This window comes from Scardinius erythrophthalmus, assembly GCF_964197995.2.
Source record: "Scardinius erythrophthalmus genome assembly, chromosome: 9".
Taxonomy (NCBI): Eukaryota; Metazoa; Chordata; class Actinopteri; order Cypriniformes; family Leuciscidae; genus Scardinius; species Scardinius erythrophthalmus.
Genome location: NC_138229.1, coordinates 28,784,217 through 28,798,293, shown reverse-complemented (window position 1 = coordinate 28,798,293; position 14,077 = coordinate 28,784,217). Strand labels below are relative to the sequence as shown.

The following is a 14,077-nucleotide window of genomic DNA, read 5'->3' as shown; positions in this document are numbered from 1 at the left end:
GAACTATTCCTGTCTTCATTTAATGGCATTGTAGGATTCAAATGTTTAACCTAGTGAACAAGCTCCAAGCAGTTTCATCTTCTTGTATTTGTTTTGGGATAACTCAACTTAATTGCCTCACTTTTAGCCAAGCGGAGGAGGAAATGTCAGCTTTTCCCTAGAGGTCTTCTAGACTAGAGGCATGATGGGTGAACACACAACCAGAGGCTTTTGCACTGAGACCCTCAAGCGGTCCCGTATGCCATTGTGCCAAGATCTCCAGGCTATAAATGCTGTTGCTTTGTCTGTTAATATCGACCATGATGCCAGTCCTTGGGGATGCTTGGTTCTACATACATGTTAATTGGCAGATTGAGAAAATATTGAAAAATAATCTTTAGATCTTGCATATTTGTTGTTGCTGACACCCTTCCACCAGTAAATGACTGCATGGTCTCATTGCAGATTTGGTCATCCAGGTCAAACATGCACTGTGAATCCCAGTACAGAGTTGCATGGGTCATTTGCCTTGATGCAATAATAATAATAATTAAAAGTTTCATCATTTAATTCAGTCCACTCCACTCAGAATGAGGTCTTGGGAAAAAATGTTTTTGCATTTTTTAGTTGCAGATGTTGAAATATTTATGAAAAATTTCACTCCCCTGGTGACTGAATTCAGTGTTTGTTTTTTCAGATGTCAGTGAATTTAGCTCTACATTTAACTTAGCACTGCATGTTGCTTTGTGTTGGGTTTGATAACAAGCAGTGGCAGCAGTTTGACAATGTACTTCATAAAAAAATTTGCAACTGCGTTTAGCAAATTCTTGTATAATTATCATACATTATTTATTTATTTATTTATGTCAAATTTATTAAGAGAATACAGGGAATATTTCTACTTTAGTACTCATGGATTTAGCAAATGCTCCAAACCCAGCTAGCAGGAAACATTCTCTTGGCTAACATTCTGGGAATGTTCTGTCAAAGTTATGAACAAATGTTCTTACAGTAATGTTAATAGAATGTTCGTTCAAAGTTATCTGGTCTTTAATAATGTTCTCAAAACTTTAGCACAAAAGAGAATGTTCAGAGAACATTCAAAAGTAACGTTCCCATAATGTTTGTAAAATGATAAAATGAACGCTTCCTTAACATTCCCATAACCTAGAACAAAAATGTTTTTAAGACATTTAAAAAACTGGACATTCAGAGAACATTAAGAAATAGCGTTTCCCCAACTTAAAGGTTCACTGTGTAACTTTTTTTGTTCAACATTTACAAAATATACATTTAATAAGCAAGTAGCCTACATCATGAATCTATCTTCCAAACCATGTTTTTGACTTATTCTTAATCACTATGGTACGCCTACAATTATGGCTGGGCCATACGGCCATAAGTATTATCAAAAAAAAAAAATTCCATATCATAAGATACCGATATTTATCACAATATTAATTTACCATTAATGGGGGGGAAAGGAAATGCTTTCCACATATTTGTTAGACCTTTAGAATAAAATGAAAACATGTAAACCTGTTTGTTCAAAATTAAACTGTTTTCCATTTTTGGGGGGGTGGTGGTAAAGTTTAAATTTATATAAACTTTAAAATTTTAATCAAGCTTTTAAAATGTAATCAAGTGAAAATATAGCAATTCATTACAACAAAACATTCAAACATCTTAGAATATATTTTTGTTAGCTGGGAAGTATCTTGGAGTCCTATACGTAATAACGCACAACATTCAAAAGATTAAATTGCAGGACTATCTACAAAAAATTTAAATTATATACACAGGTTCATTACCATCCAAAAGTTTGAGGTCAGTAAGTTATATTATAAATATTAGGCAGCACAACCAGTCTTCTTAAAATGTATAAATTAAAATGTTTCACCATATTATTGTTTAGGCTAACTGCAGAAATAAATGCAGCCTTGGTGAGCAAAAAAAAGACTTCTTTAAAAAAAAGAAAAATCTTACCAACCCCAGACTTTTGAACAGTAGTTTATAGATTTCATCAAGACTGACTGATGTTATTTTTCTTGTAACATGTTAGGAACTGTGTATTATTTGGTTCCTGACTATAAACATGATTTTTAACAGGACTGAAAAAGCGTACCCGAAAGGCCTTCGGGATACGGAAGAAGGAAAAGGACAGTGACTCCACGTGAGTAAGAACAGTCAGTGATTTGACCGTGGACATCAGCTCTGCACAGATCTCTACAGGATATTCTGATTTACTCACTGGTGTATGTGTGTAGAGCTGGCCACCTTGGCACAGCCTAGTTTATTGTGGTTAGAGTGAATTGCTTTCTATAATGATTATGTATTGCTAAAACTTGGCTCAGTGTAATTTTGTCAAATGTTTATTAGTAGCACAGCCAGTCTTTTACCATTGGCATAAAGTCTGCTCCATTTTGCAGCTTATTTTGGTGAAGAATTGCTAATTTAAACATGAAAAGATCATTTTACTAACATGCACAATAGACCAACCAAATGTTTGTTGTGTTTTCATGCAACACAGTGGTTCTTTTTGCCTTTTTGACTCCAGGGCTTGCATTATCCACAACAATTTCTGAAGGCCCCATAACTTTTCCAGTTTTACATGATTTACTGGATAAGGATTAAGGATAAAAAAATGATTTTAAATGTATATATTTTTAATAATAATAGTACGGTGGCCAAGAGAGCTCAGCATGATGTAACTGAAGAAAACACATTAAATAAAATAAAAAAACATCAGCAACTTAAGAAAACATCTTCATGACAACACATGAGCTGCAAATACTCACAATGCAACTAAATACAGAAATGCACTGCAAATACTCACAACGCAACCAAATACAGAAACGCTCTGCAAATACTCGCAACGCAACTAAATACAGAAACGCTCTGCAAATACTCACAACGCAACTAAATACAGAAACGCTCTGCAAATACTCACAACGCAACCAAATACAGAAACGCTCTGCAAATACTCATAACGCAACTAAATACAGAAACGCTCTGCAAATACTCACAATGCAACCAAATACAGAAACGCTCTGCAAATACTCACAACGCAACTAAATACAGAAACGCTCTGCAAATACTCACAATGCAACCAAATACAGAAACGTGCTGCAAATACTCACAACGCAACCAAATATAGAAACACTCTGCAAATACTCACAATGCAACCAAATACAGAAACGCTCTGCAAATACTCACAATGCAACCAAATACTGTACAGAAACGCTCTGCAAATACTCACAACGCAAATAAATACAGAAACGCTCTGCAAATACTCACAACGCAACTAAATACAGAAACGCTCAGCAAATACTAACAACGCAACCAAATACAGAAACGCTCAGCAAATACTCATAACGCAACTAAATACAGAAACGCTCTGCAAATACTCACAATGCAACCAAATACAGAAACGTGCTGCAAATACTCACAACGCAACCAAATACAGAAACGCTCTGCAAATACTCACAATGCAACCAAATACAGAAACGCTCTGCAAATACTCATAACGCAACTAAATACAGAAACGCTCTGCAAATACTCACAATGCAACCAAATACAGAAACACTCTGGAAATACACACAACGCAACTAAATACAGAAACGCTCTGCAAATACTCACAATGCAACCAAATACAGAAACGTGCTGCAAATACTCACAACGCAACCAAATACAGAAACACTCTGCAAATACTCACAATGCAACCAAATACAGAAACGCTCTGCAAATACTCACAATGCAACCAAATACAGAAACGTGCTGCAAATACTCACAACGCAACCAAATACAGAAACGCTCTGCAAATACTCACAACGCAACTAAATACAGAAACGCTCTGCAAATACTCACAACGCAACTAAATACAGAAACGCTCAGCAAATACTCACAACGCAACCAAATACAGAAACGCTCAGCAAATACTCATAACGCAACTAAATACAGAAACGCTCTGCAAATACTCACAATGCAACCAAATACAGAAATGTGCTGCAAATACTCACAACGCAACCAAATACAGAAACGCTCTGCAAATACTCACAACGCAACTAAATACAGAAACGTGCTGCAAATACTCACAATGCAACCAAATACAGAAATGTGCTGCAAATACTCACAACGCAACTAAATACAGAAACGCTCTGCAAATACTCACAACGCAACTAAATACAGAAACGTGCTGCAAATACTCACAATGCAACCAAATACAGAAACGTGCTGCAAATACTCACAACGCAACTAAATACAGAAACGCTCTGCAAATACTCACAACGCAACTAAATACAGAAACGTGCTGCAAATACTCACAACGCAACCAAATACAGAAACGCTCTGCAAATACTCACAACGCAACTAAATACAGAAACGTGCTGCAAATACTCACAACGCAACTAAATACAGAAACGTGCTGCAAATACTCACAACGCAACCAAATACAGAAACGTGCTGCAAATACTCACAACGCAACCAAATACAGAAACGTGCTGCAAATACTCACAACACACATATGATCATGATGTTAAAATAAACAAAAAACTCACCTTTCAGGTCATTGACAACACCACTGACGAGTAGACATTGAACAAAAAGCCCAGCCAGGTTCATTACTTGTTGGGTTCCCCTTAAACATTTCCGTTGTGGTCTGTGCAATTTGCAGCACGTTTCTGTATTTAGTTGCGTTGTGAGTATTTGCAGCGCATTTCTATTTGGTTGCGTTGTGAGTATTTGCAGCACTTTTGTTGTCAAACTGATGAAGATGTTTTCTGAATTTGCTGGTGTTTTTTCTATTTTTTTTCTCTCGGCCACCATTTAATAGCCGTGGAGTTGTATGATTTTATTCATTTACATGACTTATCCAGTGCTAGAAATCACATATTTTTTCAAGACAGTGTGAATCCGTTTTTTAGTTTTTAGTAGTAGATGTTTAATAATTTTGGGTTTTTTTACTGATTGTTATTGTCTTATTTTAAAAAATTTTAAGCCATCTTGAGGCCCCCTAGTGGACCTCGGCTCCCTGGCAGGTCAATCTAAAATGGATAGTACATTAATAATAGACCTGTACTTATCATACTTATATACTTATAATTCTGTCATATATCTGAACTCTGATACTCTAAACAATTGCTTTCATCTCTTTCAGTGGATCACCAGACAAAGAAAAATCTGTGAGTACAACATAATCCATGAAAGTGAATAAATTGTCTACAAACATAGTTTAGGTAGTGTTGTGAATTATTATTTAATTGTGATCGCTCTTACAATGTCTCATCCTATTCCCTATTATGTTTTATTCCCAGAAAAAAGCCAATGGTGCACCCAATGGTTTTTACGGTGAGATCGACTGGGATCGATATGTAAGTAAATCTCTCTGAATGCTGATTTTTTCATACGGTCTTTATAGTTCCTGTGAATGTAATGCCTCCTGTGTTTGTCTGTACCATAACAGAACTCTCCTGATGTGGATGATGAAGGGTACAGCGTTAAACCTGGAGAACAAGGGGGAAATATCCTTTTAGTCTTCACATGCATATTGATCTGTATTCATTTCCCATCTTTTCTGACCTTTAATTTGTATAAAAATAAAGAGAAAAAACTATGGAATTCCATAACAAGATTCACCAGCTTCAAAAGTCAAGATGGGCTGCTCCTCCAGTGAATCAGAGGGAGAGGGAGAGGAGGAGCATGGGAAGAAATTTAAGATCAAGATCAAGCCATTGGCAGCAAACAGTGGAACCTTCACAGTATCTACTATGGATGAGCTGAAGGCCTCAGTGGGGACGCTGGCCATATCTCCTTCCCCTCTGGTTCGTCTTTAAGTTTTACTTTACACTGCTGATGTCCCATAATAATATTCACATTCAAATATTGAGATGATTTCCTCTGTTCTTCTGTTTCCTCACACAGAGAAAGAGTCCGGTAAGCAAGTGTTTTTACACTTCTGTCTGGTTTTACCTTAGTTTAGTATACCTTAGCTCTCAGGAACGGCAAATGGTGAATCCATCAAAAGTGTTATACTGGAAAAATTGTAGTTCAATCCAATTGAATTTAACCATAATCAACAATGCTTGAAATGCATAAATAAACTTGACTTAAGTTTTAAGACTTAGCAGTTTAGTTGTTGTTGTTTTTATTGGTGTCTGTCGATATTGGGTATTTGTTTGTGCATACTCATATTCACTACTTTTTTAATTTTTCAATATTTTTGCTCTCATCTAATACTTAAAGTTAATCTATGAAAACACTAATAATTAAATAACACCTGTAAGCGAAACTCAAAACAAACATCCATTTTTCATACATTCTTGTACACTACCGTTCAAAAGTTTAGGGTCTGAAAGATTTTTTTTTCAGAGCCTGTAATGCTCATAGGACTATAGCTCATGTAAGACACATAGGCTGTGTCTATTTGATCAAAAATACAGTAAAAATGGTAATACTATGAAAAATCATTGCAATTTAAAATAACTGTTTTCTATTGTAATACATAAATGTAATTTATTCCTGTGATGCTAAACTGAATTTTCAGCATCATTACTCCAGTCTTCAGTGTCACATGATCCTTCAGAAATCATTCTAATATGTTTATTTGATGGTGAATAAACATTTATTACTATTATCAGTGTTGAAAACAGTTTTGATATTTAATAGGTTTGTGGAAACCATGATATATATGTTATCTTTGAGTGATACATTTTTAAATAGAAACCTTTTGTAATATTATAAATGCCTTTACTGTCACTTTTGATTAATTTAATGCATCCTTGCTGAATAAAAGTATTTATTTCTTTATAAAAAACTTTCTGTCCCCAAACTTTTGAACAGCACTATATTACATTTTATTATTATTTCATACATTATTTGTTGTGATGACTTGTACACTTGTACTTTTTAAAATGATTTATTTTATTTATTTTGTTTTTTAAGTTTTTTAGACAAAATAGTATTGAAATTTAATATTGACTGATTATTGGCCATAACATGCAACTATTTTTATTTTAACAGTATCATTCAGAATTTTAATATTGCTGCATCCCTAGAACTGTTTAAGTAAACAATGAGCGATATGTTTCAATCATAAATTCTGTTTTTAATTGAAATGGTTTAAGTTATTTGAATTACTGGCTTTATGTACATTTTATATTTATGAATTTTGCAGATGCATTTATCCAAAGCAACTGACAATACATTGCATTCAAGTTATATAAACCCATAAACATGCTGTTGCTAGTAACATTTTGTACTCTTTGAGTCACAGAAATGCATTTATAATGCATTAATACTTTCATGTATTATGAAGAAGTGTGCTTCCACCTGGAAAGATCCATCACGCATGTTTTCCTCTTCTAAATATTGTTTTTGTTAATAGTACTGATCTGTTACTCACTCTCTGACCAGGTCTGTTCTTTCTCCTTTTTTGCTGATCTCAGAGACGAAGTCCAGTAAGTATGGTTATTGTAAATGTGATAGATAAATATTACCAAAATGTACTGATATGATATTGATGTTGCTATTGCATGCGCACTGAACATTTCATTGTGATGATGCTTCATGTTGTGTTACTGTACTGCATGTTGGGTGTGAATGTCAGATGGAGTTCAGTGTTGGCACCTAGACTCTGTTGTCCATTACCTGAAAATGTTTGCCGCTCATCAGTTGTGTCAGAGAAGCTTCATTAGTTTTCAATTAGGGTTGCAAAATTCTGGGAATTTTCAAAGATGGAAACTTTCCATGGGAATTAATGGGAATTTAAGGGAATTAACGGGAATTTATGGGAATAAACGGGAATAAACTGGGATTTTTCAAAGTTGAAGGTTGGCTCTGATAGGGAACTTAAATATAGTTGAGGAAAGTATATTTTAGCATAATCTTGACTAAAACAAACAGATGCCATTCAAATACACTTGAATATCCATGCCATTCCTCAATCACATGCACATAGCACACTGCTTACTGCATGGCTATTGAGACCACACCCCCTACTGCCACTGTGCATGCCCCCATCACATGTACAGAAGCCCAAAGCACAAGACTATTGAATGCACACATTTGAGCCTGTGGACTAAACAAAGTGAAGTAAGTTTTGATGATATTATGGGGAAATATATTTATTAAATGTTTAAATTGCAAATATCACATACAAATGTATTCATCTAGTAGATAACAAGCTGATAAGTTAGATGCTAAATAAGCTAGCATAACTTTATTTACCACATAAGTAGGGCTGGGCGGTATGATGGTATATATCGTTACCGCGGAAGAAAATGTCAACCGTAACAGATTTTTTTATTCCGTATATACCGCAACATGTAAATAAGTAGGCGTGGTTAACTCATGTGCAGTGTGCGTGAGACTGAGACACTGATATATTTGTCAAAGAAACATGAAGAAAGACCAAGAGGATCCACAAAAGGAATTACGTTTTCAAAATTAACGTGATATTTTCGGGGGGAAGGCGCAGAAGTCAACTAGAGCAGTGCAGCACACTGAAAGTTTAGAGAGACGGACATGCTCGCAACGGGGCTTACTTGACAACAAGTTCATATATCAATATTCTAACGAATAGAAATAACCTTAAATAATGTATCTATCCGTCTCTTATGTGTACAGTTACTTTCAGAGTGGACACGCAAGCGGTTGCCGTGGTAATGAATATTTCCAAAACTCCCCAGCTAACTTCCCATGGAAATTTTCCGCCCCTTTGCAACCCTATTTTCAATGATAAATGGAACTGATGGAAAACAATGTCCAGGTGCCAAAAAATACCTGTTATCTCACATGATGGGACTATATATTCAGTGCAATGGTAGAAATGTGTCAAGGGGTTGAGATTTAGGTACAAGTATTTGCTTAAAAATAATATGTGGTCGCAGGTATGCACATATTTCCACTTTTGACTGTGGCCCATCTAATCAGAATTTACTATAGTTTTCTAATATTAGTTGTTCTATTGTTTTGTCTCTTTCATTTGGTCATTTCAATTTTGGTCATATTGCCCACCTCTAACTTGTATCTATTGTTCAAAAGTATTTTTTTTTTTTTAAAGAAATTAATACTTTTTTTTTTAAGCATCAATGCTTAAAAGCAATCAACAGTGACAGTTAAGACATTTATAATGTTACAAAATGCTGTTCTTTTGAGCTATCTATTGATCAGAGAATCCTGATAACAAATATTTCAGTTTCCACAAACATGAAGCAGCACAACTGTTTTCAGCATTTATAATAATAAGAAATGTTTCTTGAGCAGCAAATCATCATATTAGAATGAATTCTGAAAGGTCATGTGACACTGAAGACTGGCGTAATGATGCTGAAAATTCAGCTTTGATCACAGGAATAAATGACATTTTGATATATATTATTAAATGGAAAATAATAAATATTAAATTAATATATATTATTATTAAATGGAAAACTATGGAAGCTTGCTCGCAATTCTGACTTTATATCACATAAATCTGGCTTTATAACTCGCAATTGGGAGTTTATATCTCGCAATTCTAACTTTATAATGCAAATACGACTATATATCACCAATTCTGACTTTCTAACTCACAGTTCTGACTTTAGAACTGGCAGTTGCGAGTTTATATCACCAAATTCTGTGAAAAAAAGTATTTTGCAAGATGTTAACTAGGTGCACATAAGAGACTTCTTTCAAAAACATTTTCTTTCTATCCCTTCATGTTAGTTCATATAAATGTTGTATATAGTGTTTGTGGTCCTTGAAATGTCTTTGTTATCTTCTTCTGTGACCTTTGTTACAGTGCCAGATGAAACGAAACCTGTCAAGTGAGTGTTAATTTGGAAATATCGACATGACTTGTATTGTCGTATCACTCCAGTTTGTCTATCATGGCTGTCACTTTTAAATAGTTGTCTTCTTTGCATATTCCAGGTGAGGAGATTGCCAGACCAAGACGATCTACTCCAACACCCACGACAACCCCAGGGCCTGGTTCAGACCCGCCCAGGTTAGTGTGCCATCATCACCAATCCTTATGGGACTTTGTGGTTCTGCTCACTATTGAATTATTCATTTTCAGTTGAGTAACCTTTCTAAATTTCACTGCCTGCATACTCTTGGTATATTTTGGACTTGTTGTTTTTCTTTTTTATGTCTCGCATAAAAAGAGAGCACACAGCAGCGTTTTTCGGCCCACCGTTTGAGACCAATTTTGAAGCACACAGCTCAGAAGGTAACGCTTTCCATTATGGAAAGTTACATTCATACTTATAAATAACCTTACATTGCTGGGTTATTTTATGTGGCAAAATGTTATATGTGGTTTACAAGATTATCCTGTTAACTGTCTGTGTCTCGACAGCAGGACTCTTGGCACACATTTTTTATTGCCTTTTTTTCCCCACCACAAATTTTAGTAATCATCATAAATTAGGCATAATTTGAAAGCTTAAAGTTGCCCCATTATGCCATTTTAAATGTTCCATTTTAGGTCTCCTACAATAGAGCCTAAAAGCCATTTGCTCAAAGATTCAGACTCTTTCAGTGATAATACTCTGCTCTGATTGGTCAGATGGTCCAGTCTGTTGTGATTGGTCGACTGCTTTTAGCACGTGCCAGAAACGAAACTCCCATTACCGACGCTTCCTCAGCACTTGTACACAAATTGTTACGAACAGTAATTTTGGCATCGGTTTTTCTGTATCAATTCCAGCGTGAGTCCTTTTGATGTGCATGCATAGTGTCTTCTCGACGATTGACAGCACAAACCAAACTCTACCAGACCTCAGCTACAACTACAGTGTTTGAGGGCCGGTTGTTTGTGGGCAGCCAGTGAAGACCATAGGTTGGCATTATGCAAATTTGTTACATGTTACATAGGTTTGTAACAGGAAGTGAGACTGGAATTGCAGACGCAGTTCACAATCGATCCTTTCTTTTAGGAGAAAAAAATCTGACCTAAAACTTTGCAGACCTTATTACACACTAAATAAAAGGTAATATAGGAAATAGCATACCAGGGGCACTTTAAACACTCAAAAGTCATCCTATGAATACCGTTTTGAAATTGGACATTGCGTTACCATGGAGATATGATACAATAAAACCTTTTAGCTGGCTCAATTTTTGTGATATCAACTTCAAATTTGGAACACAACTTGGTTAGACATATGGCATTGATTTTCTAGCCATTATAGAGTCCAAATTATTTTGTGAAATATATATTTTGTATAAAAAAAAGTTACTTTACAATAAACTCTTTAGATTTCTATAACTTTTAACACTTTTATTTTTGCAAGCTACTTTCACTTCTGCAATAATCTGCTGAGTGTTTCCTTTAAAAAGAGACTTTTTTTAAAAAGAGACGTCTGATTTCTAAAGTATTCATAAATTACAAGTTCAAATCTATGCTCAAAAAGGGGGTGACAGTTAACAGGTTAATCAGTTTATCAGAAAAATGTTCTTCTGTGTCTTGCTTTGCTTTGTCTTATGAAATATTTGTGTTGGTCAAGGGTTGTATTGATGGGCGTTTCTTTCATTAATGTTAATGACAGTGTTCCTGGTTGAGCCGGAGCCCTGGTGTCAGTCCGCCTCTCTCTCCACATGTGTTCTGAGCAGATCTCTGCCCACTGCTGGTACTGCTCCACATTCATCATCTTACAAAACAGTCTTTATTCAGCGCAATATTCAGTAAGGTAGTACTTCTTTCCGAACATGCCCTGTCAACTGTCTTTTCAGTTCCGCCTCCACTTCCTCCAAAGAACATTCCTGTCACTCCACCTGGACGCAGCTCTAGCTCTGTAGAATCCTCCGGTACGTACTGACAGTTCCAATTAAGCATCCAAAAACATGTCATTTCATTCTTTTCAAAGAACTGAGTTCCAGGATCGTCTTTCTCTAGAATACTTGTTCCTAGCTTTATGTTTGTGGTAGGGGTGTGCGATATTGTCAAAAATGATATCCCAATATTTTCTATGATTTTGTCAGTAACGATAATTTGACTATTTTGCTGAGTGTGTTTTTGTGCTGGTACTTTTACTGGTTTAGGTCTGTTGTGGACATTTTTGCCACCTTAAATTGATTTCCTGGGGCGGTTTACCTTTATAAGGGATTTTTTTTCTAACCTTATTAGATATATGCATCATATTTTGTCAAATTCTTACATTTGATCAATAAATTCAATTAGAATAATAAGACACTATAGGCTGTTACCAATCAAATGTCTTTTTTGCACTGCAGAACTGCTACAGAAGCTGCATCTAAAACAGCATTTGCGCTGAAATGGTTTAAAATCGCTTGAATGTGAAAATTGGCAAGAAAAAAGCGTGCAAATGATCAACTTTCCCTCGATGAGGCTCAAACTTAGCAATTAATATGTGAATCACATGCGTGCCGAACCATGGGGCTTCACTGCCATTCACAAATCCTATCCTGTGGCCTCATGGGATAGTACAGTGTCCATTGTGTGTTGCTCAGAGACGCACAACAGTTTCATTGCAGCTTTGTTTGAAACTATTTTCATTGGTGAAAAAGAGCAAAAAAACTATTTTGTCAACATTGAGTCTAAAATGTAACACAATATTATTTCCTTGTTTATTGAACTGTTGTATAAAAAGTTATTCAATACAAAAGCTCATAAAGGGTAATTTTTGCCCCATATATTGAATTTTGAGGACATTCTAACTCTATTTTACAAGGCAAAAGTGAAAGTGTGCACTCTCAAGGCAAGTTTTTGCAGTGAGCGACATACTCTATAATGTCAGCTTCAACACTGTTAAAACAACAATTATATACATATATGCAATACATATTGCACACCCCTAGTTTTGTGGTGGTGGTGAAAGATGGAAGAGTATTTGACTGTTCATTGTTGTTCTTTCCAATCAGGTTATTATAGCGTGGTTCCTAGTGTCAGAGGACATGGATCAGCTTCAGCCTATCAGGATTCCTCATTATCTGACCCGGCCGCAGGGGCATTTATGCCTGACTTGGACTGTGTTTTCGGGCCTGTAGAGACACCCAGGTCTGGATCAGATGTGGTGCAGTGCAGTTGGGTGAGCTTCAGCGAGGGCTCTCCCGCCAGACCTCCTCCACCAGATGAACCCGCCCCTTCCCCACCTCTGTCCTCTTCCCCTGCGGACTCGCCTCCGACCTCGCCCCTCAACCTGCCGCCTCCCGCCTCGCCCCCTCCCCCCCTGCACTCCATCCCGCCTCCAGATTCACCTCCACCACCACCGCCCTTAGACTCTCCTCTGAGTCCCCTGGACCTTCCCTGCTGCTTTCAGCTCCCAGAGCCTGAGCTCACCCTAGAGTCCCCCGTGACCCCTGCCAGCCCTGGACTGCCCTTCCTGCCAGCGGATCACCCTCCACATGGAGCCATACCTTCCCCTCTCACCTTGAGAGACGACAGTAGAAGAACCCCTGACTTGGCGAGCATGAGGGACGAGTTTACTGTGTTTGGCACATCACCCAAAGACATTGCAGCAGGAAGCTTCAGAGGAACCCCGCCTCCACTGCCCCCTCCTACTTACAGGAGTGTGATGGGCTCCCCGGGGCCCGGCAGTGGTAAGTTAGCAGTTGTTACTGAAAGGGATACTCCATCCAAAAACGGAAAATTCTCTCATCAGTTACTCGTACTCATGCTATTCCAGTTGTACAGTATATGATTTTCTTTCCTCAGATGAATGCAAACAAAGATCTTTAAGGATAATAAACTCTCTCTGTGAGTCCATATAATGCAAGTGTATGGGACCCTCAAAGTTGACTCTTAAAAAACCAAGCAAAACTAACACGAAAAGTAAGAAAATAGCTACTCTTTTAAACCTATAAACCATTGCTTCTTGCCAATGGTCATACATTGTTCATGCTTGATGTAAACATCCTCTGTGTTTCTGCATCACTTCTCGCGTGTGCGTCAGGATGCACTTTTGTAGCGCTTCACAACGCTCTCATGAACCCACATATGACCAGAAGCGATGGTTTTTTTACAGTAATTCAATATTTTTCTAACCTATTGTTTCGCTTTAGAAGACATTTATTTGTCATAAGTATTACCGCCGAATCAGCATCAACTTTGGAGGTCCTTTGCAGTATACAGACTCACAGAGATGGATTGTTT

The 14,077-nt window shown here is 36.7% G+C and overlaps 1 protein-coding gene across 1 annotated transcript in view; it reads left to right on the top strand.

The window, feature by feature from the left end:
* sgip1b (SH3GL interacting endocytic adaptor 1b) overlaps positions 1-14,077 on the top strand; it is a 36,038-nt gene that overhangs the window by 2,045 nt on the left and 19,916 nt on the right. The window contains exons 2-14 of the mRNA XM_081373636.1: positions 2,089-2,152; positions 5,135-5,159; positions 5,292-5,348; positions 5,441-5,531; positions 5,617-5,798; positions 5,899-5,910; positions 7,422-7,433; positions 9,761-9,785; positions 9,892-9,971; positions 10,132-10,192; positions 11,514-11,594; positions 11,698-11,772; positions 12,847-13,524. Of these exons, the coding sequence (XP_081229762.1) occupies positions 2,089-2,152; positions 5,135-5,159; positions 5,292-5,348; positions 5,441-5,531; positions 5,617-5,798; positions 5,899-5,910; positions 7,422-7,433; positions 9,761-9,785; positions 9,892-9,971; positions 10,132-10,192; positions 11,514-11,594; positions 11,698-11,772; positions 12,847-13,524 (1,443 nt within the window). The remainder of the gene's footprint in view (positions 1-2,088; positions 2,153-5,134; positions 5,160-5,291; positions 5,349-5,440; positions 5,532-5,616; positions 5,799-5,898; positions 5,911-7,421; positions 7,434-9,760; positions 9,786-9,891; positions 9,972-10,131; positions 10,193-11,513; positions 11,595-11,697; positions 11,773-12,846; positions 13,525-14,077) is intronic.